At 38.0% G+C, this 27,558-nt stretch overlaps 1 protein-coding gene across 8 annotated transcripts in view; it reads right to left on the bottom strand.

Annotated features, from left to right (window-relative positions):
- Nucleotides 1-27,558, bottom strand: part of SUGCT (succinyl-CoA:glutarate-CoA transferase) — a 326,659-nt gene that overhangs the window by 194,494 nt on the left and 104,607 nt on the right. For all 8 annotated transcript variants that reach the window (XM_040549158.1, XM_040549157.1, XM_040549155.1 and 5 more), the window contains 2 exons: nt 10,367-10,438; nt 3,028-3,125 (listed from right to left, as the gene is read on the bottom strand). In XM_040549158.1, the coding sequence (XP_040405092.1) occupies nt 3,028-3,125; nt 10,367-10,438 (170 nt within the window). The remainder of the gene's footprint in view (nt 1-3,027; nt 3,126-10,366; nt 10,439-27,558) is intronic.

The following is a 27,558-nucleotide window of genomic DNA, read 5'->3' on the forward strand; positions in this document are numbered from 1 at the left end:
GAAATCTTTTTTCCTTTAGATGAGGAGGACAAGAATTCTCCTTGCTACACTTACTAAGTGTTCAGGAGCTAGACATGAATTGCAGTTAGTCCATTTTGAAAATTAAGAAATAAAGGAAACAAAAAGGTAACTCGCACCTCTGGAAGCAGTTTAAAAGAGAGAGGAGGAAGGAGACAGGTTATATAGGTCAGTGGAAGCCAAGTCTAAGCTCTGGTGGGATCTTGGCTCAACAAGAACATCAGCTTGTAAAGAAAGTAAGCATACACCCACTGTGCAATGGCAGTAATATATGCAAGCAACAGCAAAGAGTACCACATTTCTGCCATACAGATGACCAGATTCCTATATATACATGCAAATTTTACCTCCTTTTTACTGCTCAGCCTGGCACAGCAAACAAGATTGCTCATTTTTCCATTGCAATGTTACTGGAAAAAGCTGCTTTGCCTCGGGTCAGAGGCAACCTGCCTGTCACAGCACCAAAATTATATGTGAATGAATAGCATACCTAAATCCTTAAAAGACTTTCATGTTCCTTTTCACTTTCCAGAACACAAAGGAGGTGCTCGTTTCAACAAAAGTGGTTGTAATAGAACTCACTGCTATGACAATCATAACTCTTTTAAGCTGTTCCAGTTATTGTCACCATAAATTCATCATGAGGTGGATAGTAGTGTAGATATAGTAACTGAATGTGAGGTGAATGCAGGTGTTTCTTCCCAACTAATGCACCTTACGTTTATATATTCCATGTTTTGGAAGCTGCAATGCTATCAAGCAATTGGTGATTTAATTAAGGTATTTTTCAGTGAAATTATGCCATTACTATTTTGTCATTTCCTTTCATTTCTCAAGGGCTGACATTTTTCAGCACTGACAAACTATTCATTTAATTCTCTAAGTAACATCCAAAATGAACTACATGTAATTTTACAAACAACTGAGTTAGTGAATAAAAGGAAAGTTACCATGGAATGCGTGTGGAAACATATTCAACCTCCATTTGAGTGCCAAAGGTGTTTGCTAAAGTCAGTGTTTCAAAACTGAATGCCAGATGAATTCACAGTAATATGACATAACATAATACTATTGGAAGTGTCTACTCCAAAAATGTGTGTACAGCCACATCTGTACTTGCATATAAATTACACAGAAACGCAGCCTAAATGGTGCTAATAAAACAGAACATAAACTGACAAAAAAAGATATAAAGCAGTAATTGACAGAGCAATGATGTAATCTGATGAACTAATAGCTACAGATATAAAAACAAATCTGGCAATTTAGTCACAGAACAACTCTTCCGTGAACTTTAGCTTCTTATTCAGATATTGTCTATAAAAAATAATAAATAAAATAAAATAAAATAAAATAAAATAAAATAAAATAAAATAAAAACCTGCATTCAGAATCAACCACATCATTAGGTAATTATCTGTGGATGGCAAAACAGCACTTCGATAAGGTTCCAGAGTACATCAGATAAATACCATATTAAGTGAAATGAACTCCAAACGAATCAACTTTGAAACTAAGAGTAAGTGTCAAGAAAGTAAGAGCTAAAAAGTAGATCAAAAGATACCTATTCCCTTTCAAGGGCTTAAAAAATGTAGGAAGAGTGGATTCATCTGTTATCACACTGCATTTCTAATAGGAAGGCAAGTAAAAGACAATCACAGAATCACAGAATCGTCTAGGTTGGAAGAGACCTCCAAGATCACCCAGTCCAACCTCTGACCTAACCCTAACAAGTCCTCCACTAAACCACATCACTAAGCTCAACATCTAAACATCTCTTAAAGACCTCCAGGGATGGTGACTCAACCACTTCCGTGGGCAGCCTATTCCAACGCCTAAAAGTTGTAAAAGTTCATTATGGACAGTTGTATCAAAATTATTTAAAAATGCAAAGTCACTTGGTACTTCTGGTTTTCAACAGGGGCAAGATACCTGAAAATGGACAGGTAACAGAGAGATAAAAGTGCAACTAAACAAGAAGAGGAAAAATTACTGTCTTTGCAGTCTTAAATGCAAGATTATTCTGGTTCTCATTATCCAAAAAATGTGTAGGGTTGGCTTGAGGGGAAAAGGTGTGCTATTGAAACTTTTCTCAAATGAAATGAAAAGGCAAGGCATCTGGCTTAACGCTTCTTTAAAAAAAAATAGTGTCTGAATGAAAATTGTTACACATTTGTTAATAAAGACTCATACAGGCCAAGTGTCAATATGATAGTGTGACTTTTCTTGAATTATTGACAATGACAGATATACTGCTTCTAATGCTCTTAACCCAAAATGCAAAGTGTTTCTGAAACTACCTTCCAATAGCTTTACAGATTAGTTTTTTTCTTATATTGTAGAAATATACCTTCCTCTTTATCAAAGAGAACTCCACAGAACTAAGGCCTTCTCAAACATAATGCAGAAAACAATTAAACTATTTTAATCTCTCAGTTAAAAGATTCCTGAGCTTTATCTTATATATTTTTTTAATCAAGTACTTAATAGGATGATTCTCCTGTAGAACAGTAAGTACACATCCTTTTTATTTCAAAAGAATTCACCCAGGGAGGATTTGGGGCACAGAGTACTGCAATACAGAACCAACAGTGAGGGTAGAGTCAAGTGGAACTCCCTTGGGTACACAAATTCTTAGTGAAAGCTTTAAAATCCCTTTCACAGCAAAAGTAATGTCCAAGAATTTCATTACCAGCGGTGATATTTGTCCAGAAAAGCAAAAAGCACTAGTTGTTTCACTAAAATTCAAGTTAATGAATTAAGTTAAAATGTTTAAAAATAAGTTTAAATGATTTCTGAAAACCTAGAACTATAGTTTGGCTTCTTGGTAGCCCACATTATAGTATGTATGCAAAAGACACAGTTAATATCAGTAAGTAAGCTCAATTCTTTCTTTAAAAAAAATCTCTCAAAAGATTACAGTAAAATTTTTACATAATGAGTGTTCCTTATACATAACTGTTTGCATTAACAGATTAAATATCATTTCTTTGCTTTTAATGAACTTACCGAGTTGACAATATGTCAATAAGTTCTTTTCTGTTCTGGACTCTGAGTGTATTAGTTTTGTATCTGGAATCCTTACTAACTTCAGGCAGATTCAGGATCTAAGTAAAAATAAAGCTGAGTAAGACATGTGCTTGGCATGAGACATTTATAAGGTAAAGGAAATTCATTAAGGATTTAAGATAGCTTTCCAAAAGTCACTACTTCTCCTTAATCTTATATAGATTAGGAAGTTATGAAAAGACAATGCCTCCTATTCAGTTACACAAGCACAGAAAAAAGAGAAATTAAACAAGATCCAAATCTTAGTCAATAGCTTTGATTATTAACTAGGAGAAACTCTTGTTATTATACTGTAGAACACTAAAACGTTTTTTAAGTTATTACTTTGAGGTTGGAGAGATCTGTGGGATTCTCCTTCACTGAGTTATAAATCACGGAAAAAGAAATGTGACTGTACTTCATATGCTAGACTGAGAAAAGATATGTCTAAGACTGTTTCTTTTGATTTCAGTAATCTTTTCAAAAATGGTGAAATAAAAAATAAAATGTATTTTCTATTGAAATGTCATAGTTTTTCGTTATGATTTCTTCAAAAATATCTTATAAAGAAAATTGGTGGTTTAACCTCCAAGAAAGTAGAAGCATATCTTCTACATGTAACTCCTACCTGGCATATTAAAAGTATGACCCTCCTGCAAAGACAATATAAATTATATTATAAAGAGAATTAAATGTGGAGAACAAGTGTTAGAATTTTGTAGAGGCATATATGAGACAGCGTAGTTGTGTGGACAATCAATATTTACTATATAACTTATCTGTTCATGCTATAATGTACTTACATAGAACATAAATAAACAGAATGGGTTGTTCTTTTCAAATTTAATAAAAAATATCCCAGTAACATCTGCTACTGAGGAAGGACGAAAAGAAGTTTACAAAAAAAGAGACTGTCATGTATTTAGTGGTCCTCAATAGATTCTTGTTTTATTAGCATGTCCAGTCACTCCTTGAATTCATATGTCTATGTACTACCACATATAAGTGATACACAGATTGGTGTCAATCGCTTTGGAACTTGCTTCAAACTTAAAATTCTACTAATACCTCTGAGACTGGTTCAGACCAAAGACACTATACTTTAATGACTTTGCTGGACTGAATAAGGATATAGCTTCACTCTCAAGTGAATAGCTGTTGAAGAGTTAAAACCATGAGCAAAACAGATATTCTTTCAACAGATACTTAGAGATATTCAAATCAGATAGTCACCCTTGACCTGTTTGTCACCCAGAGTGACAAAACTGAGCGTGGAAACCAAAGTACCAATGAAGTTATTTTAGAACAATGATCATATTACATAAATTTTCTGCAGATTTTTATCTGTGAGGTAAAACAGCTTTCTAACATCTTCCATTAACACTGAATTCACTGCATATTTTCTTTTCCATCTATGTTCACACAATCTAGTTTATGAAAATTGTAACATATCATAATCTGGCTTTAGAAAATTTTCTTCTTTTCCTGCCTGAAAGTTTAACAATAATATTGGCACTCCATTAAAATTATTTCCTCCTTTTGATACTGTTATTTTTGGCATTAAAAATCACTGCTTTAGGAAAAAAAAAAAAATGCAAGGTTGTTCAAAGTAAATGATAGTGAATACTTATTTATGAGAGCATAAACAACTGAGAAATTCATAAGAAAACTATGGTTTCATTTGATAAATTATATGAAAAATGATCATATTGAGTTGCTTAGTATACTGTTTTAACGTTAATGACTTCATCTTTAACTTAATATAGATCTGGTAGAAAACTCTTTGTCTATATATGTTCTTCTCAATTTTTTGTGTTTAACAAATACACATTTGAGAAGTTATTCATCAATGTGTCATTCATCTTTCTGTATCATGCTGCCAATGTTATTTTCTTTATTTCATTCTGACCAGCTGGAATTAAACTGCTCTTTACCATTTCTCCTTCAAGCTTACCTGATATACAGTTGGTCTCTACAGTACAGATCTAAGAAACACAGAGTTTACAGTCTCTGAGTTCTTTCCCCCACTTCTAGCAAAATTGTTTGCACACAAAAGCAGTCTTCTGAAGACTCTTGCTCAGTATTCCTATTTAGACTGAAGCAGCCACACATCGGGATGTGCTTTAGTAACTCTTGATAACTATGAAATGCACTTCAACCAGCAGTGTTATGAAGTTTTTCAGCAATTATCAGTCCCCAAACAAGCTATAGTTCGTTTTCACTGATTCTGAAATTATTTCATTTTTTTCTTTCTTGCTTGCTAATTGCTTCTCTAAAAAGATACAGTTGAAGCAGAATGTTTGCAATTGTTTACAGCCTAAGCCAGCTGTTACATCTCTTGAGTGCGTGTCTGCAGGGCAATGGCTTCCATACATTCTGTATTTTTAGCACCAGCTCATCTCAGAAAGGTTCTCTAATAGCGATCCCAATGTTTGAATTAGCGTCCTCTGTATTTACTAAAGGTTCACTAGAGTGTTGAGGGCCTTCCTGTAAGAAAGTCCTTTTCCTTTATTGGCTCTCCCCCTTCAGTGTCTTTTAAGCTCCAAATCGCCTTCACCTTAACACAGAACATACCTCTAACGGTTTCCACAGCATTCCACTGAATTCCACATTCCTCAATCTCTGGACACTTTAACAGTCTAAATCAATATCTACAATATTTTGATAAGGGCAAAATAGAATGTTCATGCTATTTCTCATACAAGCCAGGATGCTGTTGGCCTTCTTGGCCACCTGTGCACACTGCTGGCTAATATTCAACCAGCTATCCACCAATACCCCCAGGTCCCTTTCCAGCCACTCTTCCCCCAGACTGCAGCATTACATGGGGTTGTTGTGCCCTAAATGACACTTAGGCGCTTAGTCTTGTTGAACCTCATGCAGTTGGCCTCAGCCCATCGGTCCAGCCTATCCAGATTCCTCTGGAGAATCCTCCTACCCTCAAGCAGATCAATACTCACACCTCGTTGTGGTTTAGCCCGGCTGGCAGCTAAACACCACACAGCCGTTCGCTCACCCTCCCCCCTCCCTCTCTGGGATGGGGGAGAGAAACGGGAAAGTGAAGCCTGTGAGTTGAGATAAAGACAGTTTATTAAGACAGGAAAATAATAATAACAATAATAATAATAATAATAGTGATAATAGTATTAATAATAATAATGTGTACGAAACAAGTGATGCACAATTCAATTGCTCACCACCTGCTGACCGATGCCCAGCCTATCCCTGAGCAGCTGGCCCCCCCACCCCAGCTAGCCACCCCTATATATTGTTTAGCATGACGCCAGATGGTATGGAATACCCCTTTGGCCAGTTTGGGTCAGCTGTCCTGGGTCTGTCCCCTCCCAGCTCCTGCTGCACCCCCAGCCTGCCCGCTGGCAGGACAGAGCGAGAAGCTGAAAAGTCCTTGGCTTGGTGTAAGCACTGCTCTGCAACAATTAAAACATCAGCATGTTATCAGCGCTCTTCTAATCCAAAACATAGCACCCTACCAGCTACTAGGAGGAAAATTAACTCTGTCCTAACTGAAACCAGGACACACCTAAATTGGTGTTATCTGCAAACTTACTAAGGGTGCAGATCCCCTCATCCAGATCATTGATAAAGATGTTGAAAAGAACTGGCCCCAGTACTGAGGCCTGGCAGACACCACTTGTGACTGGCCTCCAACGACTCTTTGCACCCGGCCACCCAGCCAGTTTTTATCCCAACAAAGCATACACCAGTCCAAGCCATGAGCAGCTAGTTTCTTCAGGAAACTGCTGTGAGAAACAGCGTCAAAAGCTTTACTGAAGTCTAGGTGGACCACATCCACAGCCTTTCCCTCATTCACTGAGCACATCATCTTGTCATAGAAGGAGAGCAGGTTCGTCAAGCAGGACCTGCCTTTCATAAGGGCATTCTGACTGGGCCTGATCAGCTAGTTGTCCTGTAGATGCTATATGATGGCAATCAAGATAATCTGTTCCATAAGCTTCTGAGGTGCTGAAGTCAGACTGACAGGCCTGTAGTTCCCCAGGTCCTCCTTCCAACCTTTTTTGTAGACGGGTGTCATATTTGCCAGCCTCCTGTCAACTGGGACCTTCCTGGATAGCCAGGACTGCTGATAAATGATGGAAAGCAGCTTGGCAAGCACTTCCACCAAGTTCTTCAGTACCCTCAGGTGGATCCCATCTGGCCCCATAGACTTGTGTACGCCTAAGTGGTGTAACAGGTTGCTAAACACTTCCTTGTGGATTATGAGGGCTTCACTCTGCTCCTCATCCCTATCTACCAGTTCAGGGGGCTGGGTACTGAGAACAACTGCTCTTGCAGTTGCCTGCAACTGCAGGCAGAGGCAAAGAAGGCATTAAGTACCTCAGCCTTTTCCTCATCCTTTGTCACTATGTTTCCCCCCACATCCAATGACGGATGAAGATTTTCCTTAGTCCTCCTTTTCTTGTTTATGTATTTATAAAAACATCTTTTTATTGTCTTTAATAGCAGTAGCCAAATTGAGCTCCAGTTGGGCCTTGGCCCTTCTAGTTTTCTCCCTGCACAGCTGCACAACATCTTTATAGTCCTCCAGAGTGGCCCAGCCCTTCTTCCAAAGGTCATAAACCCTCTTTTTCTTTGTGAGCTCTAGCCACAGCTCTCTGGTCAGGCAGGCTAGTCTTCTTTCATGCCAGCTCATCTTTCAGCACATGGGGATGGCCTGCTGCTGTGCCTTTAAGATTTTTGTCTCGAAGAGCGCCCATCTTTCCTGCATTCCTTTGCCCTTCAGGACTGCCTCCCAAGGCACTCCACCAACCAGTCTCCTAAACAGGCCCGTCTGCCCTCCGGAAGTCCAGGATGGCAGTTCTGCTAACCCCTCTCCTTACTTTTCTAAGAATCAAAAACTCTATTAATTCATCACTATGCCCAAGATGGCCTCCAACGTTCACATCACCCACAAATCCTTCTCTGTTTGCAAGCAAAAGGGCCAGTGGGGTGCTGTCCCTAGTTGGCTCACTCACCAGCTGTGTCAGGAAGTTATCTTCCCGACACTCTGTGAACCTCCTAGGCTGTTTCCTCTCTGCTATCTTGTATTTCCAGCATAAATGTGGTAAATTGAAGTCTCCCACCAGAACAAGGGCTAGCAATTGTGAGACTTCTCCCAGCTGCTTTTAGAACATTTTGTCTGCCTCTTCATCCTGATTGGACAGTCCATAATAGACTCCCACCATGACATCTGCCTCATTGGCCTTCCCTGATTGTTACACATAACCACTCAACACTGTCATCGCTGCTGTTCAGCTGAAACCGTCAAAATGCTCTCTAACATACAGAGCCACCCCCACCCCCACCCCACCTCCCACCTCTCAAATAAGATAACTGGTTTATAGAAAAATCTGGCCCTTACCCAAAACTTGAACTAAATTTTCTGGTCTTTTACTCTCTTTGACAAGCAAGCAATCACAATTTTTTCATGCTTTGTGCCTCCTACTTTCAATTCTAGAAATACCTAAACATCATTACAAGGATGAAACAAAGAACCAGCAGCCTGTAGACTAAGGCCAATATTCATCTCACTTAACTTCAGGCTCTTCAGATTCTGTAGTAACACAAATCATTGACATGTTGCCCCATCTTCTGGGGTACCACTTGCTCATTACTGATCACAAAGGGATTACGTAGCAGCAAGTCCCACCATAAGTCTCACAGCAGCACCCTAAAGAGAGGTGAAAGCATGGTCTGAATTTTCAGTGCCTTCTAGCTCACACTATAGTGCCAGAATCTACTGAGCCAGACTTTCAGTTGTGCCTTACTCGAGGATGGCAGAATGACCAGCACTTGATGCATAATTCTTCAGGTGACAAAACACAAAGAAGACATTCACAGCAATGTCCTGGGACCTTCTGGGAAGATTACCTTTATGGGACAATGAGTCCTTGAAAAAACACAGATGTGGCAGGTAGATACTTATTCAGTCATTAGTCCATTAGTCTTCATTCATGTTAATATAATGACCACACTATAGTGGTTCAACATTTGTATGATGAAAACCCACTGAGAAAAATCTGAAGAAGTTAACTTGCTTCTTACTGTGAGAGCCAATCTGAGCAAATGGAAGCAGACTCCTTCAGAGAGCTAGGTTGGCATATGTAGCCCAAAACACACTAGGAGAGAAGAGAGTTTCAGACAATCATAACTGCACTATCTTCTTACTACATATTCCAGTTATTAGTCATGAACAACCATGGAGATGTGAAATGGCTGATATGAACAAATGGAAGAAAATAATGCTCAATTTCCTGAGGCTGACAGCTCTTCAGAGTATGAATAGTACAGGCTAAATATCCCAAGTCCAAGAGGAAAAAAACTAAAATAAATAAATAAATAAATAAATAAAAACAATGGCAGGTAAAAGGTAGAACTAATTTTAAAAAAGCTGTCCAATACTATCTGAAAAACTTCTCTTGTGCCATCCTACATGTTAATTGGATCTTTTGTTTGGAATGTTGATTTTTTTTCACCTTCAATCAATACTTCTTTTTTTTTTTAAATATATTCACTGTCCAGGGAAAAGCAATTCCAGGTCTTGAAACCACAGGAAAACAGTATGTGAAAAATCCAAAACTATTTTAAAACTTTTCAAGCTACCCTCTGTAAAAACAGAATTGCCAGAGAATCATGTTTCTTCAATCCAAAATAAGGAAGATTGCATATTTTTGCTGAAGCTTTCTTCTCCGATGTCATATCTGCACCGCTGCCGTGTCAGCCCACAGCCCTGTAATACTTCTTTTCCAAGAAATCCACAAGTTTCTCTGTGAGCACAGACCAGTACATAATAGTTTGAAAAGGGACTGCATGCTCGGCTACTGATTAAGGTGATACAAGAACTATCCATCTCCTAACTTGGGTATGTTAATAACTGTGCCTACACTATGTGTTTTATGGAGAAATAGTGTCACATTTCTTCCTGAAAAAGACACTGGTGTGATTTTCATGACATTCATCATTTTATATATAGGAGGTTGTTAGCTGGTTCATGTTTTGGCAAATTAGCTGTGCAGGTGCTTTGAAGGGGATTCAGCACACACAAATTTTGGAGTTAGGGTGTTCTTAATACACAGGCAAATCACAGAATTGCATCAGTGCCCTAAACTACCAGCTAGAAGCACAGAGTTAGAATTTATAGTTGCTACTTACTTTCATTAAAAAAAAAGGGGGGGTGGGGGCGGGGGACGGAGGGGAACAACACTAAGAAGCAGTCTCTATTTCCCTACACAGCACAGAAACTGTCACACGTTTTTGTATTGTCAGCCTAATACACCATTACCTTGCACACAGTGACAAACTGCTGATCGTTTCCAGCTCCCACCACAATGTAGCCATCCTTGGTCTTAAAAGCCTAAAAGAACAAAGAGAGGTGATAAGTTGTGACGGAAGTATAAAATATTAGTACAGCTATTAGGATAAAACTTTGTAAATAATTTTCAAATGCTTTCCTTAAATAAACATTTCCATTCAAACTCTCTCTCTAGTTCTACAAAAGTGGCTCACAGTCATCCACAAGGAGGAAAATTCAATTTAAAAGGGGAAGTAGCCCTTTTGATTTTATTTATTGTTTTTGGAGTTGAGAAATTATCTTAGTTCATAGTTTTTTGCTGAAAATACAGCTTGAGGCAACCAGAAACTTTGCAAATGTGACCCACACTCATAGGGACTGAGGACGATTTCCCAGAATGACACTTACTTGTTATGAGTTATCTATTCAGCTTCCCTCTCAGCCTGACTGAGAGCAGACAGCTGCACTGAGTCTCACAGATACTCATTGAATGTGCCAGCCACAAGGCTACAGGGTAATCTGAGCAATGCTAGGGCAAAAAAAAAAAATTGCCAAATAGCAATGACAAGTTAGGCACTTGCATGGGAATGAAAGGGATGGGCTGCATCTTTCCAGCTCTTCAGCTGGAAGTTAAGCTATCTCCTTAGTCAGTGGTCTCAAGACCAAGGTCCTAGAGAAAACCGAACTTTTTTCCCAGCTTTGAGGAGTATTTTTTTGTTTTGACTTCATTACAGTACCCTTACTGGCACACTTCATGTTGAAATCGTCTCCACTTAGATTTTCACAGGAATGAAGAAAATCTGTAATTGGCATCATCCTAGATTTTTACCACTGCATCAGGGCATCTTCCAAAAATGGATAATGCAAATAGATTCCCCTTTCTTCCACATCTCTCCTTTATTACTACCACAGTTGTCATTAGCACTTGGGAAATACTCTTTCACTTTTAATTTGAATTCAATGCACAGGTTCATGCACAAATGGGGACAAGGCCTTGTGCTAGTTTCTCACAGAGAACGTAACGCATCTTGCATTATCAGAAATCAATTTTCTCGTCAGTTATAATGGCCTGATCTAAAGCTGTGAATTCTTAGTATAATTTTTTGTAAAATAACACACAAACAAAAGCTCTGGTATGGGAACATTTAATAATAAAGTCTTCTCACACCAGTGTGGCTTATTCTCCATCACAAATATGCTATTCTAGCTTGAAAACTTTTATAACATTAACCACCTGGCGCAGTCAAAGCTTTAAAACTGTATGTGGAAAATTATGTCCATTGAAGTGCAAGGAACTGTATATCACATTTACAGTATCATTTGTTTGCTCCCTCTATGCTTCATTTCTGACAAATAGTATTAGTCTGATAAAATTTATGAATTTATTTTTCAGACATTTAATTAAGCACTTGAGTCTAAGACTCTTAGCAAACAAAGATGAAATTCAGCAAACATTTAGTCTCAAGCAAGCAAAAAGTAAAAAGTCTCATTTGGCCCCAATACAATAAAAGTCTAGAAGCATGCATAATATATAGGTACTGCATACTCACACTGATGAAAGCAATGAGCACAGAAACAGTTGGGAAAAAGAATACAGAAAAGTATGTAAATGTATAAACATTTTTAGATAGATCTATTCATGCAGATTTTTGTCTAAAACAGTCAAGAAAGTTGTGAAAATTGTTATAAATATACATGTTATAAAGTCTAGCAATATTTAAGAAACTTTTTTTTTCAGAATAAATGGCTTTTAGTAGGAATAGTTATGAACTAAAGCTGTCAGTATAATCTTATTACCTTTACTTACAGGCAAGATCTGTTTCCTGAACCTCCCTGCCCAAATCCTGATGTCTTCGCTGATGTTCTGAACTTTAAAAGCAGCCACACACATTTCACACAAATTATGGGGCAAATACTACACATATCTGTGTGTGTATCTAACACAATATAGTTTTTTAGTGGTACGACCACCTACTACTTCCAGTAAACACAAATTACAAATTCTTTTACACAGTCTTTTAAACTTGTAGTCTGAATGTCTGTTACAGACTGCAAACACCACAGTGCATGTCATGTGCACTTATATACAGATTCCCTTCCTCCACACTTCAAAATCTATCTAAACTGGCGATATGGTCAAATCTTAAACAGTTCGCTATTTATCAGCAAGTTCTTTTGAGACTCGCATCTCTGTAAAAAGAGTGCAGTCACACAATAGCCGCATACTACTCTGAGACATACATCTGCAACCGTGGGCTGTCCACGCAGCAGCAGAAGTCACTCAAAATTTAAGGGCCTGGTTATTAGCATTTGGGCTTCAGTGGCTTTGTGGAATGTGTGGGAAAACTGATTATTCTTAATTACATTGTATGTCTAAAAAGCTAAAACAACAATCATGTCATCCTTACACAACAAAAATGGTATCATCATAAATGCAGCAGTGTCTTTTTCCATGGAGCTTAACTCAAATGTCTTCGGCTGCTATTTTAAGCTTCCCATTACAAAACAGCTGATTATTTGCCAATCATTGCTGCTGATAAAGCAAAAACTTCCAACTGTTATTAGCACAATACTGATGCCAAAATTTAAGGGTGATAACAATGGTTTTATTCATCACCCATAAATGTACGCACACTACAGGTTACCACAGGTTACTGACTGGTCACAGACAGCTTCACGATCTTATTATACAAAGGAGAGTTAGGGCAAAGTGCAGACAGACTTTAATGAGATTTTGTTTTGATAAACTGCTGTCCATCACATCGAATCATTTCACATTAGTGCAATAAAAGGCACTACACACACAAGGCAAAAGTCTTTTTTCCCTTCCCCTTTTTCTGAATGGTTTCAATGAAAGACTGTCAATCTCCTGTGTTTATTGCCCACTTTATGAATTTTAAGCCTATAAATGCTATGGCAATCATCAATCACATAAATATCTTTGCATATATTTCAATTTGCACATTGATTCCACAAACAAAACTTTAAAATATAAGGGACCAATTAAAAGATATGCCAATTACAAGAAAATTATCACAATCCAGGTCAGTCTGCACTATTTGAATCACATCCATACAAATCACAGAAATCAAAGCAATCAGAACATCTGCTGTTGTGTATGATGACTATTTACTCCTCTCTATCATGTATTTATACACATTCATAGGATCTTCCAGAGCCTCCTCTGGGATAAACAGTCCCAGCTCTCTCAGTCTTTCCTCATATGAGAGATGCTCCAAATCCTTAACCATTTTCATGGCCCTTTGCTTGACTTGCTCCAGTACGCACATGTTCTTGTCCTGCAAACCTCAGAAGTGGACCCAGTTGTGGACCCATAACTGGATCCACTGGTGATGCATCCTCACTGCACACCTGAGCAGAGGGGAAGGACCACCTCCCCTTGACCTGCTGGCAATGCTCCTTCTAATGCAACTCCAGATTGTGTTGGCCTCATTTATCACAAGGGCACTCTGCTGGCTCACATTCCACTTTTTGTATATAAGGATTTCCAGGTCTTTTTCTACAAAGTCATTTTCCAGCCAACTGTGTCCAGTCTGTACTGATACATGGAGTTATTCCCTACCATGTGCAGAACTGCATTTCCCTTAGTTGAATTTCTCTACGTTCCTGTTGGCCTATTTCTCCAGCCTGTCAAAGTCCCTCTGGATGGCCGCACAACCATAGAGTGTGTCAAACGCTCCTCCCAGTTTTATTTATTTTGCAAATTTGCTGAGGCTACACTCTGCTCACCCACCCTGGTCACTAATGACCATGTTAAACATTACTGGCCCAATGATTCCCTGTACACCACTAGTATTGGCCTCCAGATGGACTTCACACCGTCGATCACAACCTTTTGAGTCCAACAGGTCAACAAACATTCATCCCATGTCAAAGATCTAAAGCTAAAGCAGCACTGACGAGGGAGAGCACATTGAGAGCACTTAGTGGTCTAATCTCAAAAGCCATTGGCAGATCAAATACTGCAAACACCGAAATATAGCATTTCATTGCCATGAGTAGGCAGCCTCCCAGTGCCACAAGGACTGCCAAGCTCAAATGCAAAGGATGCAGGTGACACCCAGGCAGAAACTAGATGTCAATTCTTCATAGACTCTTCTCAGGAAGAAAAAAAATGGAGGCCAAACAATACTTGGAGAGACCAATAGAACAAAGCATTGGGTTTTTGAAACTCCATATTTAGGAGAGATTAGTAGCTTTAATTATCTGAATAAGTGACTGCTTATTTTCATGAGTAGATACCCTCTTGGCTCCTTTACTGAAAATAGCAGAGTTGATAGTCCAAATATTTGAAAGCTTACAGGTTTTCCCCTTGGAGGAAGATTTGCACTACAACAGGTATATTGAAAAGGGGTCTAATTGCTTGTTTTTATGAGTTTTCTTGTCTGATGTTCCTATGTGAAGAGCAGTTGGGATCCATAAAGATACTTTTTAACCCTTTTCACTGAGAATAGCTGATGTTAGATACCCTCAGATTTGTACCATCTTGTAACATAGCACTGTCTTTTGATTCAAAAAGTTGAACAGCAGTATCTAAAAGCTTCCAAGATCAGACAACCTGAGGGTTTGCAGAGAGTCTCTATGCATTGGTGAGTTCTGGAGCAGGGTAGTAACTTTCAAATGCCTTCTAACGGATGTTGGCTTTACAGAGCAGGTGTTTAATTGTTTCAGCTGGCATCATGTAGCAGCTTGCTTAAGATTTTGGAAAGGTGACATCCTTTTATAAAGACTAGATAGAGTATTTCTGTAAGGTACACGTCTGTCAGCACAGCAGGGAGCTCTTATAGATGGCATTGTGAACAATCTTCTGAGCTTGTTCCCAAGGCTGGCATCAGAGAAAGCAGCTTTGGCTGAATGTGGAATGATTCTTTGGGGCTGGCTGGTGACACTGCAGAACAAATACACCTACTCAAGAAATCTATAAACATAAAACCAGAAAAAGTGAAAACAATATTTTCAAAAAAAGCTTTGAGACTTATTATCAACACTTTAAAAGAGATTTTCATATTCCACTCCTTCCTCTCCCCTCCACTCTCCTATTTGCAGAAGTCTCTGTGCACGTACAGAATTAATGCATAGATATTCAGTAAAATATTTTGTGACCATGCAAAGGTCTGCACATATGTGCTGTAGTTCCCTGCTATTAACGAGTGTGCTCACAGACAAAAGCTGGTCTCTTGCAGGCTTGGAACCACAGAAAAATTACAATGTTACTTTTAATTTATTGCATAATTTTTCTTCAATTGCACTTTGAAGTTTCCAGTCAGATACTCAATTCAACATAGAGATCATTTAACGACCAGTATTCTCTAGTCTTAAAGCAGATTAAAGGCTGTAATTAAGAAGGTGACGTATTCAGGATTTGACTGACCTATACACAGGTTTTTTTCTCCTGCCAATCAAACATATCTAAAGCATATATTGATGTTTTTGTCTCTTTCCGACCTTATCAACCTCTGGTTCCCAAATATATTACAGAGCAGGAGATCCTCAGCTTTGCTTTGGATCCAGAATTGTTACATTCCTTCCAGATGGGATAAACTTGGCATATCATTTCTCTACCTTTTCACACCGGCTTGAAAAAAAAAAAAACATCATCTGTGCCACAGTATCATAGTATCTGTATGTTTTTTTCTTTCAAGGGAAGGTCACAGTTCTTTCATAAAAAATTAATATTTAATTACACGCTAACAAACGGGAACAAGACCAAGAAGTTTGGTCAGTGGTAGTTCTGAGCAAGATATATAAATCATAAGGACCACACACTTTGAAACTATTTGCCTACTTTGCACTCTCTTCTAGTGAAAGCAAACAGTAAAAATAAAAAGTGTAAATTTCATGGACTGGAGTAATGTATGCTGAATGCTCTCACTAAGCAAATTGAAGAAGGACATTCCACAAAAATACTTCACTTCTTTGCTCTGGTTTTCTCGACCTGCATTACTTGTCTCTCTTCACTGTTATGTCATAGGATGTACTAACCTGCAACTTCATAGCCGTCACAGTCTACCGGACAGATCACTGTGAATTACATCTGCAACAATCCACTTGTAGAGAGTGATGTTTGACTGGATGCCATGAGGTGGGAAAGGTGTTCATGGTAAGACTGGGAATGATTACATGTATGTATCCACAATGCGTATCCACACGTGGATACATGTGTATCCACAATGAGGCAGAACACCAGCACAGATGTTAAAGAAAGCCCACTACACTCTACCATCCGGGGATATCATTCACTTCCATTGGACACCTTTTCTGGTCAACCTTTAAGTTCCATGTATGTCTGAGGGTGGGAAAAATGACATGGAAAGCCAAGCACCTCACTCTGCCCAGCTGATCCAAGAGCAAAGCAGATAGCCATTAAATGCAGTCTGCATGCTCCTTGCTGAAAGGAGCAGCAAAGTTAACACAAAATCACAGCATCGAGCAGGGATATCTACATTTGGCTTTATAATGTATTATTCTCAACACTCAGGAAGTCGGACAGCCTAGTTTTGCTCTCCAGACTATGTCACACTTTTATCCAGTTGTTGCCTATGTGAGAAGTATAAACCACTGGGAACAGAGACTGCGACCAAGACCTCTCCAATCCTTTGCTCAGTGTCCTAACCACTATATTGGAGGCAGGACTCCTCTCACTTACTGTTCTTCCGGTCATATGACATCTGCATTGTTGACATTCATATGAAATAGACGTAATGCATAAATTTGTAATCTAAAAGTATCAGTTGGGCACACTACTTACCCAAAATACTTTTAAATACTTTTATAGCTGTTACTTTATATTCAACAGAACAATGAATGTTAACTTTGGATTGGTTTCTTGGTTTTAGAGATAAAAGACTTTTGTCTCAAAAAAAAAAAAAAAAAAAAAAAAAGACAATGTGGCAACCCACCAAGCCTACTACAGCACAAGGAGGAAAAGAACATACTCCACAAGGAAATACACCAATTTTCTTTGCTTTCTAATTTAAATGCAATATACATCTAGTCTCACCACCCAAAAAGCCATTTAAAAACTCCTGGAAGAGCGGTACACAGCTTTAAAGTGGGCAACTTGTCACTTTCACAAATTTCAAAAATATGAAATACCAAAGCTATACCTCAATTAAAAATAACTTCTCTAGTATTGTAAACTGGCATTAAAACTGTTCCTTGCTGTTGAAAAACAAAATATCACACACAGAATCACATTCTCCATTGCCACATTAGTTTTCCATTAGTTTTTCAACAACGAAATCACACACACACACACACACACAAAATAAATAAACTTTAATCACAGTATCACACTGGAGCCAGTGTAATTAATGTTGTGTCAGCATTTCCATTTAAGCCACTATTTTCAAGAGGTTTATAGCACAGCCATAAAAATTCAGTTAGGTTGAAATTAAGCAAACAAGGTCTTATACAGCAAGCAACATTTAAGTATATATACAGACAGCAGCCAGCTACTACTTATATGGGAATTAAAATATACGCTTACTGATTTTAAAGGGCACTACAGAGCTGTTTTTTATATAATATTTTTCTCAACATTTACAATAATCTCTCAAAAGTCTGAATCCAAATGTTTCCTTACCCTTTCCCTTCTCTCTCAATACCTCACACAATTTTGTTCAATTTTAGGATTGCAAGCATTTTTGTTTTTTTTCACTCAAAGTAAAGAATGCAATGAAAACACTTATTTTGAAAAAAAAAATAAATTAATTACATTTAAAAAATAAAAATAAAAAAGAGCACATATGACCAAAGTCTGATCCTGATATGGGCCTCCGGGCATTACTGAACTAGAAATAATAAATAGTTCTTATACCTTCCAAAAATCATATGATATAGCTGTGTGGAAAATCTGAGTAGCTAAATATGAGTTTTTAAGAGTGCTATTTAGAATCTAATTCTAAACAAGATCCTAATTCTGCTTTCAGTAGAAACCATCAGAGCAGGATTTGTCTCGTTATTTTTGTCCCTTTTCCCTCCCTGCTCTTTGGCTTTAAGTGATATTGTGGTACTTTTTCCAAAGGTCAGCTTTGTAATACTGACTACCTTTGTGGTAACTCACATTGAGCCCATCAGGCTGGCATTTCAAGCAGCAAACAGATGACGCAGTGCAAGCAAACTAAAACTCACAGGCTGGGCAGCCAACGCTATTAACTTAAAGGTCCTAATAACCTCCTGTCCTGCTGCAAAGAAGGCTCTTTAAAAAGCTGAGCTGAATACTTTGTGAGCTCCTCTGTCAACAGACCAGCAGAGAGGAGCAAGGGATCAAATTATCACTGATGCTGATGAGAATCAGCAGAGACAACAGCAAGGGCATAACAATTACAGTGGTGCAGAACTGGCTAGGCTTCACAATTTGGCAACTGCACAACTTAAAATAAAGCGAACTCATAAATGAAATCTGCCATTTAGCAGCAGAACAGGATGAACAAAGGCAGGAGAAACTCTCCTCCATTTCAGCAACCTGCCTTTGCCCTATTTTGGAGATTTTTTTTCAATTAATCTCTCAAACAGTATGTTATCTTACAAACTACTCAGTAGACACAGTACGGTGAACTAAGAATGGATTTCACATACTTCAGCCTTGACTCTTCGGTTTCCTTGATTTGTGGTTTTAAATCAGACTCCTTAAGGTTTATTGCACATAGTTTATTTTGGTTTAAAATGCTACTTAATCTCTAATCAAGGATTTAGAAATTGAAATGGTCAAACATCCAGGATGCTCACTGTTTGAAGCCCTCAGTTCATGACAGAAAAGCATTACCAGACCACACAAATAATAGTAGTGAGATGAACTTTGAAAAGAAACATAATAATGATGAGTGGAACATTTATATGTTTGAAAGAGTCAGAAGCTCCTTTCCTCTTCATCTCCCTACACATTTCTGATAGCCTTCCTTCAAAACATAAAATTCAGACTTTTGTTTTTTCTCTAATATTCTTTTTTTATTGTTCCCTAGGAGTCTGAAAAATATTGAAATCTAAAATCACATTACTACAATTCCAATCTTTATCTACCTCAAATTTAGCATTATTTCAATTATTAAAGTTTGAAAATCACTACAATTAGAAATTAAAGTATTACACTTTTGCCAACTTAAAACTGTACCTGCAATATTTAACAGGTTTATATCTAAATATTTAAATATGTAACTAGCATTTTTTTACTTATTTATTCTAGCAACTAATCAGTCAAATTTTCTACTAATAAATAGCTATGGAAATCTGTATGGTAGTAACTATTTTTTTTTTTAACAAGGATCTTTACATTTATGGCTCATAGAGTGCTTTTGCGTAATGAACATAACTATCCTTTACAAAAAAAATGTTCTGGAGAGTCAACATGGTGTAACTGTGCTTTCTGTCATCACAGCCTAAAATCTACATATTGACATTGTCCCATCTCCTTGCAACCCCCACCCCAAAGTCTGACTGACACAACAATGCCTGTAAAACTGTGGAGAAGGTAAAGGAGATGGAGTGAGGAAATGGAGAAAGTCCCAGCTTTCAAAAAATATTTTCCTTTTTCCTCTTGCAAGCTCAAAGGGATAAAAAAAAAAAAAAAGCTATGTTAGTTTTCAATCACAGGTACCTCATGCAGTTCTTTAACAAATAAGCTTGATTCTCATTAATTGCTAGGTTTATTTCAAAGCTTTCATCTTGCCTTAAGCTATCATAAATTCTGTGTGCCTCCAGACAGCCTCTACTTCTCTGAGATGTCATAACATCAAAACAGTGTGAACAGCCATACGACAATTCTGATCTCATCATATTAAAAAGGGTTGGGTTTATCTAGAATCCTGAATCTGAAGATCACCCAGTGTCAGAGACTTTGTATTTGTCGGTATAACCAGCCAATTCACATCCCCTGCCAACCTAAATGCTTGCCTTTGACTTTCGTAAAGAAATACCCAACCACAGTTGCAACTAAAAAGGTTAAGAACCATTACTATAATTGTCTCTGCCAAACACCATGATATCAGGGAGACCAATTATGTAAAATTACTGCATTTTTTGCCACAGATAATTGCCATAAATTGTTACCCAACACTGTTCCAGCATCATTATACCTCCATCATGAATGCATACTGCTCCCACTACAGACAGTCTTCGGTAAAAAACATGTATTGTTTTACATACTTTTCATAATAAATAATTTACAGAAGCTAAAACAAAGCAAGGACACACAGAGGGGTGATTAAATTCAATGTCAGTCACACGTAGTCAAATCAGTTTAATGCTACCTAGCTGTTGCTAAACATATACCATAGTGCAGCCATGGTATATGCAGTCTACTTTCTAACCAAAAAGGTTTCCAGTAAGAGCAAGCATCTTGTAAAGAGTGAATGAACTTTGTCAGAGCAGTGATCCCAGCTATGGTGGGGTCTGGCCTGGCTATGGCAGAGGGATGATGCCAGCAAGTGTGGAGGAATAGCCTGGCACCTAGCCTTCCTCGGGCTCTCTTCCCTCTTTATTCAGCTGGGGAAGTCAGAGGACTGGTCTCCTAACAATCTAGACGGCCTTCTGGTGACACTAGGGTTGGCATCAAATGTGCAGCAGCAGCAAGCCCCACACAAACTCACCATCATGCTGGTATGGACCAAAATGGGCTGCTGGCAGCAGCGTGGCCTCTTCTTGCACCCCGATGACAGCCTGAAGTGCTCCCTGCCCTCTCTTCCTTGGAGTTTGCTATGAAAGGACCTTTCACAGAAACAAGGATCTTGTTGCTTGGTTATTCAGAGTCAATTATCTGAATTCTCACTCAGGGAACAGAAGAAGGAGCAAACAGGGAGAAGAGGTGCATGGATCCTCTCTCCCTCCCCTCTACCAGGGTGCTAATAGAACTGTTAGGATCCTTTGCAGCACCTTTTATAACACTACCAGAAAGTAATACATGGAGAGGAGTAACAACATTCATTGCAATGGCCATATTAAGACAACCAGAGATGGTTTTCAGTAACAGTGGGATATTGGTACACTTAATTTCTTTCCAATATACACTTACTTTCATATGTACAAAGCTTGGACACTTCAGTAGACACTGACAAAGCTGTGCTTAGAAATGAGAAAGATTGCTAGAGAAAATTACACAGGTATGCATACCAATTTTCACATCAAGTTAGATACTAAAGCATAAGACTTTTTAGACAAAGACTATTATTTTTCCAGATGCTTGATTTGTGTTTTTTCTTCTTTTCAAAATACACGCAAGTTAAAACAGAATGCATCAAGTAACCAAGCAAAGCAACTTTAAGCGGCTATAAAATCTGACCTCAGATTCACCATAGGTACAATTCAGCAATGGATGCCATAGAGAATGCAAAGTCAACTGAAATGAGTAAGCCACATAGTTACTCACCAGCCTAGAGATTCCAAATGAAAATCAAGTTCCCACAGAATGAGATTTGTGTTCTGTTCACATACAAAGAAAACCTGCTATGAAACAGGAAGATAGCCTTTCCCTCCCCACTAAAAAAGCCCACTCAAAATATTTTTGATCTTAAAACCTAATGGAACAGGAAGACTTACAGGAAGACTGTGGTGGCATATAATTGCCTGCCCCAGGTTGGGCAGTCAAAGATTTCAACTAGAGAATTTGTTTACCTCTGTGAGAGAAGTACAGACGTTGGCTCAGGCTAACTGCCTTCGCATTCACCCAGTTTTTGAATGGACTGCAGAGCATGAACTGAGCCCCATCTTCCTAAATTGCTGAAAGTGCAATGATACTGGTAAAATGCAATACACATTGAATACACTGCTAATAGTACCCTTGCTGGTACCTAAGGCTATTTCAATAATACCTGCTTGGACAGCAGGATACCTCCATTTGTAGAGCAGCAGTCATCCTGTACTTGGATGCTTTTGAAAGCATGCTGCCAGTCTGCTGCTTGCATCAGGAATCACAAACTCAGACAGCCAGGAGAAAGTTGAGAAAATCAAGACTTCAACTGATCGTCGTTGTATGCACATTGTTAAAGTGCCACCTAGAAATACAGTTTGCAAAAAGGCAGACAGCTTCAGGAGACACGGACATATTTTCCCTCTCTCTTCTCATATCAGTTAGCAGAACATAAGCTTAAAGATCAGAAAGCCCTTATGATGCAAACGTGTTAAAACAAGGCTCATGTATGAGGTGGGAAAGGCACAGACGTGAGCAGAAGAGAAAGCAAAACAATTTATTTTTACGTACCCGGGATGATGTTTGCTCCCATTCAGACAACAACAGAGATAGTGAATAAATAAAGCAAGGGGACTTAAACATTTTTCTGGACAATTATTTTATCCAAAATGCCTCTTCACATAAGAAAGGGAAGGTAGAAAAGCACAGGAGTTTTGTGAAGCCTAACAACTGAAGCTGCCATTCATCCTGCTGGCTGCTCCACGGCTGCACATCCCAACCAAGTATTCACATACAGATATCTGAGATAGGGGTTTGGCAGAAGAGTATCTTGTGGAAGTTACTCAACCTCATTAAATCCACAGACATCACCAAGAACCTGATTCAAAAAGTTTGTACTCACTCTAAACCTGACAAATGATTTAACAGTTAGACCAGCATACTTAAAATGCAAAGTAGAGAATTTAGCTGGTGGGGAAAAAATAAAATAAAATAAAATAAAATAAATAAAATAAAATAAAATAAAATTTGGTGGTTTAGAAGAAACTAGCTAGGACAACCCAGTCTAAAGAACTCTTTTACATCCTGAAGAACCATAATGAGACTGGTTTTGAAAATTACTACTGTGTTTTGAAGTATCCAACAACCTTCCTCCTCCTAAGGCCAGTAGCAGTAGCTGAATTAGCAGGAATAATGATTTGAGGGAGTCATTATTTTAACTATTAGCATTTAGGGAAACATTTTAACCCACCAAATTGGCTTGACTTAAAGAAAAATTAGTCACTGAGTGGAACACATCAGTAGCTATCTAAAAATACAAGATTTTCTCATTCCATGTTAAGTGATCAACACAAAAACATTTAACTATAATTCTTACTACAATATATCTATGCTAATGCTATACAATTCTTGATTTTTCCCAAGCAAAAATACAGTGCCTTGCTCTCTGCAGAGAAATGATCTTCCCACAGATGAATACAGATTCTAGCAAAATGAGGTAGGGAACCAAAGCTTTTAAAATGCAGTATAAGGTATAAGGTGCAAATTGAGGAGTTGAAGAACAAAGATTGTCCTTGTTGGAAAGAATTTGAATGTAATTGCCTTTATTGTCTCTAGTAACACAGGGGTGGCAAGCACCAAACAGGAACACAGGAAAAAGTATATCATCACTGCAGAGTTAAACCTGGCTCTAATCACATATAAACTTGGATAAAAGGTTTTGATGAGTGTTTAGGAGATTGGTCTGCTTTCTTGGCCCAGCTGGCGTTTAGGCTGAAATAAACTCTAACACTTTTTATTTCTTAGTATGATCATAGCCATGAACAGCTTGTAGCCAGATCACAGACACCAATCTACTCCTACTGAAATTCCTTTCTCCTCCCCCTCAGATATGCCAAAGTTCACACAAGTTTCTAAAGCAAGCAGAAATATATAGACTTTACTATCCAGCAACTTTGCTGGCTATGCCATTTTGCCTCAGTTGTCCAAATCATATCATGGATACCTAATTATATGCTACTTAGAACACAAAGAAATTTTCTGATGCTAGGTTTCCTCACATTTTACTGCAACTGAGAGCTGTAGCAGTAAAGGAGTGCAGCAAGCTTACATATTAGTAAGTACCCCTTCATCTGTAAGTCCTAGTTATGCACATATACAGTAAGATCTTTATAAAGAATGCCTTCCTTCTTGAAGAAGAAGCCATGCCAGATGTGCAAGAAGATGCATGGGGATTCTACAGCTATTCAACCTGCTTCAGCTGTCTCCACATCTGCCCATCTACACAAGAGACCTGGACAAAGCATGTTGCTGGCTTCTTAGGGCAACAAACTACTCTTGAAATGCTTTCATACTGCATTTGATGCCCAGAATTTCCTGGTCTTCCTAAAATGAGAATTGCAGTAAAGCCAACACCTGGAAAAGATCATCATCTAGAGTTGGATTCATGCCTTGCTACTGGCTGGAACAAAAGCCATGGAAGTTCTTTAGACAGTGAAGTCAAAAGCATTTTTCTAAAGTGGTCTGAGGATGAAAAGTTTTCCCACAATACACTGCAGAAAAACCGTACAGTGATGTAATTTAGTGAAGTACCTCTAGAGCTGTCTGTGCTTAATCCAATGCTGGAGTAGACAGTGCTTCAGTCTGACTTGCATATGGATTTACAAGATGAGTTCTCATACTTGGTCTTTTCTAAAGATTCCTAAACATAGGTGCTCTGCAGTGAAAACAGTTTATACAGAAAACTTTGCACCTGCCCTCTCCCTCCCCCCCATTCCCCAAAAGGAACAAATAGAGCAGCTGAAAAAGGGTGCTGTCACAAGTAGGTCTGTCACAACAGCACAGAAGAGAATGCTCTAATATGAATGGAATAAATTGCATCAGAAAATCAGAGGGAAATCCCTAGTCTTGGAACTTGCAGTCTCATGGTCAGACAGAGCAAATGAAAGGTCACATAGGTCTGTGAGGGAATATTTGAGGAATCCAAGGATGGGCACTGAGATGGGAAAGGCAGTGGTTTCCTTTTCTACAAAACAATCCCAATCAATACTTCACTACAGAGATTACAGAAAAACTATGATAGAGGACAAGCTGCCAAATCCCCAGCCGTGCAACTCCTACATTCAGCAATTCTCTAGAGCAATATCATGTTTGAACTTTATTGTGGGTCTACCACAGCATTACCATTCTACATCTCTCTTCTCCATGCCAATCAACATAGTACTATCACTCATATTCACAAAACAGTTTTATTTCTCTCTCTGGCTCCAGACTTTTCTTTTTTCATGTGTAAAACTTCTTCAGTGATATTCTCACTTATGCTGAAAAGCAAAAGATTTATCACTGAACACTTCAGTTCTCTCTTTTCTCATGGGATGTAATTTTTCAGGCTGGGGGTCAAGGACCTTTCCGTTTCACTGCAACACCCAAGAGACTAGTTTATCTGGAATGTGCATTTCCCATACCTTCAGTAATTTCTACTTAGAGAAAATTTAAACTACCATTCAGAACTGGCTAGAGCTCCATGTGTTGCAAAAAAAAAAAAAAAAAAAAAAAAAGCTGCATGATTTTAGACTTGTCTCCTCACCTCCCAGTTCTTGTCCACTGCATGCCTCCAAATTTCACATAATGACAAAGGGTGTAACTGACTTCAACACACCGTTGAAGTTTCTCCCTGTCACTGAAAGATCCAAAATACCCTTGAGCAAACTACAGCTATCATTCTCTCAAGTCAACCTCACCTTATCAGACACCAGATTTTACTATTTGACTGTTTGGCGGGTCACCTCTGGCTTCTGAACTGCTAAGGATCTTTCCCTGACTTGTGTGGAGATTGCTAAGGAATTGCTGATCTTTCCCTACGGAATCCTTGAAGCAATGTCCTTAGGCCAAAATTTCAAGATAAGATTTGAGGTCACTGACATTTCTCTGCATTTTGCCTCAGCAGTCTGGCATCCTACAAAGGATATTGTTTCTGCCACCCTTATTCCAGTTTCCAAGAACAAGGAGAAACTGAAGTCTGAACCGAACAAAATTGAATTGAACAAAAATTCAATTATCTATGGATGCATAAAAAACTGTAATATTTGCATTATTCTGTATTAATAGTACTAATAACTACTTCTTCAGGATTTAAGCATTTTTGATTTTTTTATTATTTTAATCAAGTATCTACAGAATTATAGCCATTATAACATACCCAGAATTTTTATAAATCCCTGAAATCTAAGCATGACACTGTCTTCTCTTTATAATTTCCTGTTTCCATTTTAGCAAATGTTGAATAGCAGAATTTTAAGGACAACTTTTGGGAAAAAAAAAAAAAACTACTATTTATTAGGGATTTGTTTTATTTCAATTGGCAAGAAAACATAAAGATTGTTCCATAAAGTCTATTCACCAAACAAAGGCAAGCATTAAAATAAAATTATTGTTCTGGTTTCAGCTGCTAAGAGCAATGTAACTCATCAGTCAGGATCAAACCACCAATGTCTACTCACAACAGGGTACAGTTACGTAAAATTAAGGCTGGCACTGCAGAAACTTGAGGTTTGGATACTTAGCTCTGAATTTCCTTCCTTTTATGATCTTAAGCCAGAGAACAATAGATGTATTTTAATCTTGCCTTTTGTGAATTTTCTTGGTCTTTTCTTTCAAGTGTTTACATACAATGACACAGCCCTGAGTGATGCCACAAAGTAACAAATCATCCAAATCTAGCCATTTGCCACATATGATATGCTATCATTCAAGGTTGAATTAATCTTTTTTTTTTTTTCCATGCAATGATAATAGACAAAGAGGTCAATTTTCTTTTTCACGTCATTCACCCACGTCTGCATCAAATGGCATAGTATAAAACTGTTTATGATTAGGAGCTGCAATATTATGATTCCCCAAACTTATTCTAAATTATTTTTAAATGGAAGGAGAAATTGATATCTGGAAAGGACCTTCCACCTTGGCATTTCCAAGTCCCTTTGTTCTTCTCATTTTATAAAGAGTACATGGCTGGAATTCTGCCCCAGATTCTCTTCAGCCATTGCAAACTGTTTTGGTTTTACTAAAGTCATCAATAAAAAGGCACACCTTTATAAAATAAAACCAAAACTAAGTACCTCCTCAATCTCATATTTTCTTTTTTTATTACAATACTGACCACTTAAAATATAAGTGCATGAAAAAGAAAATTATGAAGAAGATTAATAAAGATAAAATAAACTAATCAATTACTAGTGAGAAATTTTACAACATGGGTTTTAAAACGTTGCAATTTGCAGAGGAACCTGAACAAAACTCTTAAATTAAATATGAGTCAGAAGGTACACTCTGTGGTTTGTAGGACTCTGGCAGCAGACCCCAGAAAACTTAATGCAGCTTTGGGCGCACCTGCCAAAACCAACAGATTATCTACAAGGTAGCAAGGTATACTCAATGCATCTGGGAATTCACAATAGGATGTACAATGAAGAAGCAGATATTAGGATAAAGCAGTTTGGTTGTTTCTTTAAATGGGGTTGGACTTTCCCTAATTAAAACTTTA

The sequence above is a fragment of the Cygnus olor genome, chromosome 2, assembly GCF_009769625.2.
Source record: "Cygnus olor isolate bCygOlo1 chromosome 2, bCygOlo1.pri.v2, whole genome shotgun sequence".
Classification (NCBI taxonomy): domain Eukaryota; kingdom Metazoa; phylum Chordata; class Aves; order Anseriformes; family Anatidae; genus Cygnus; species Cygnus olor.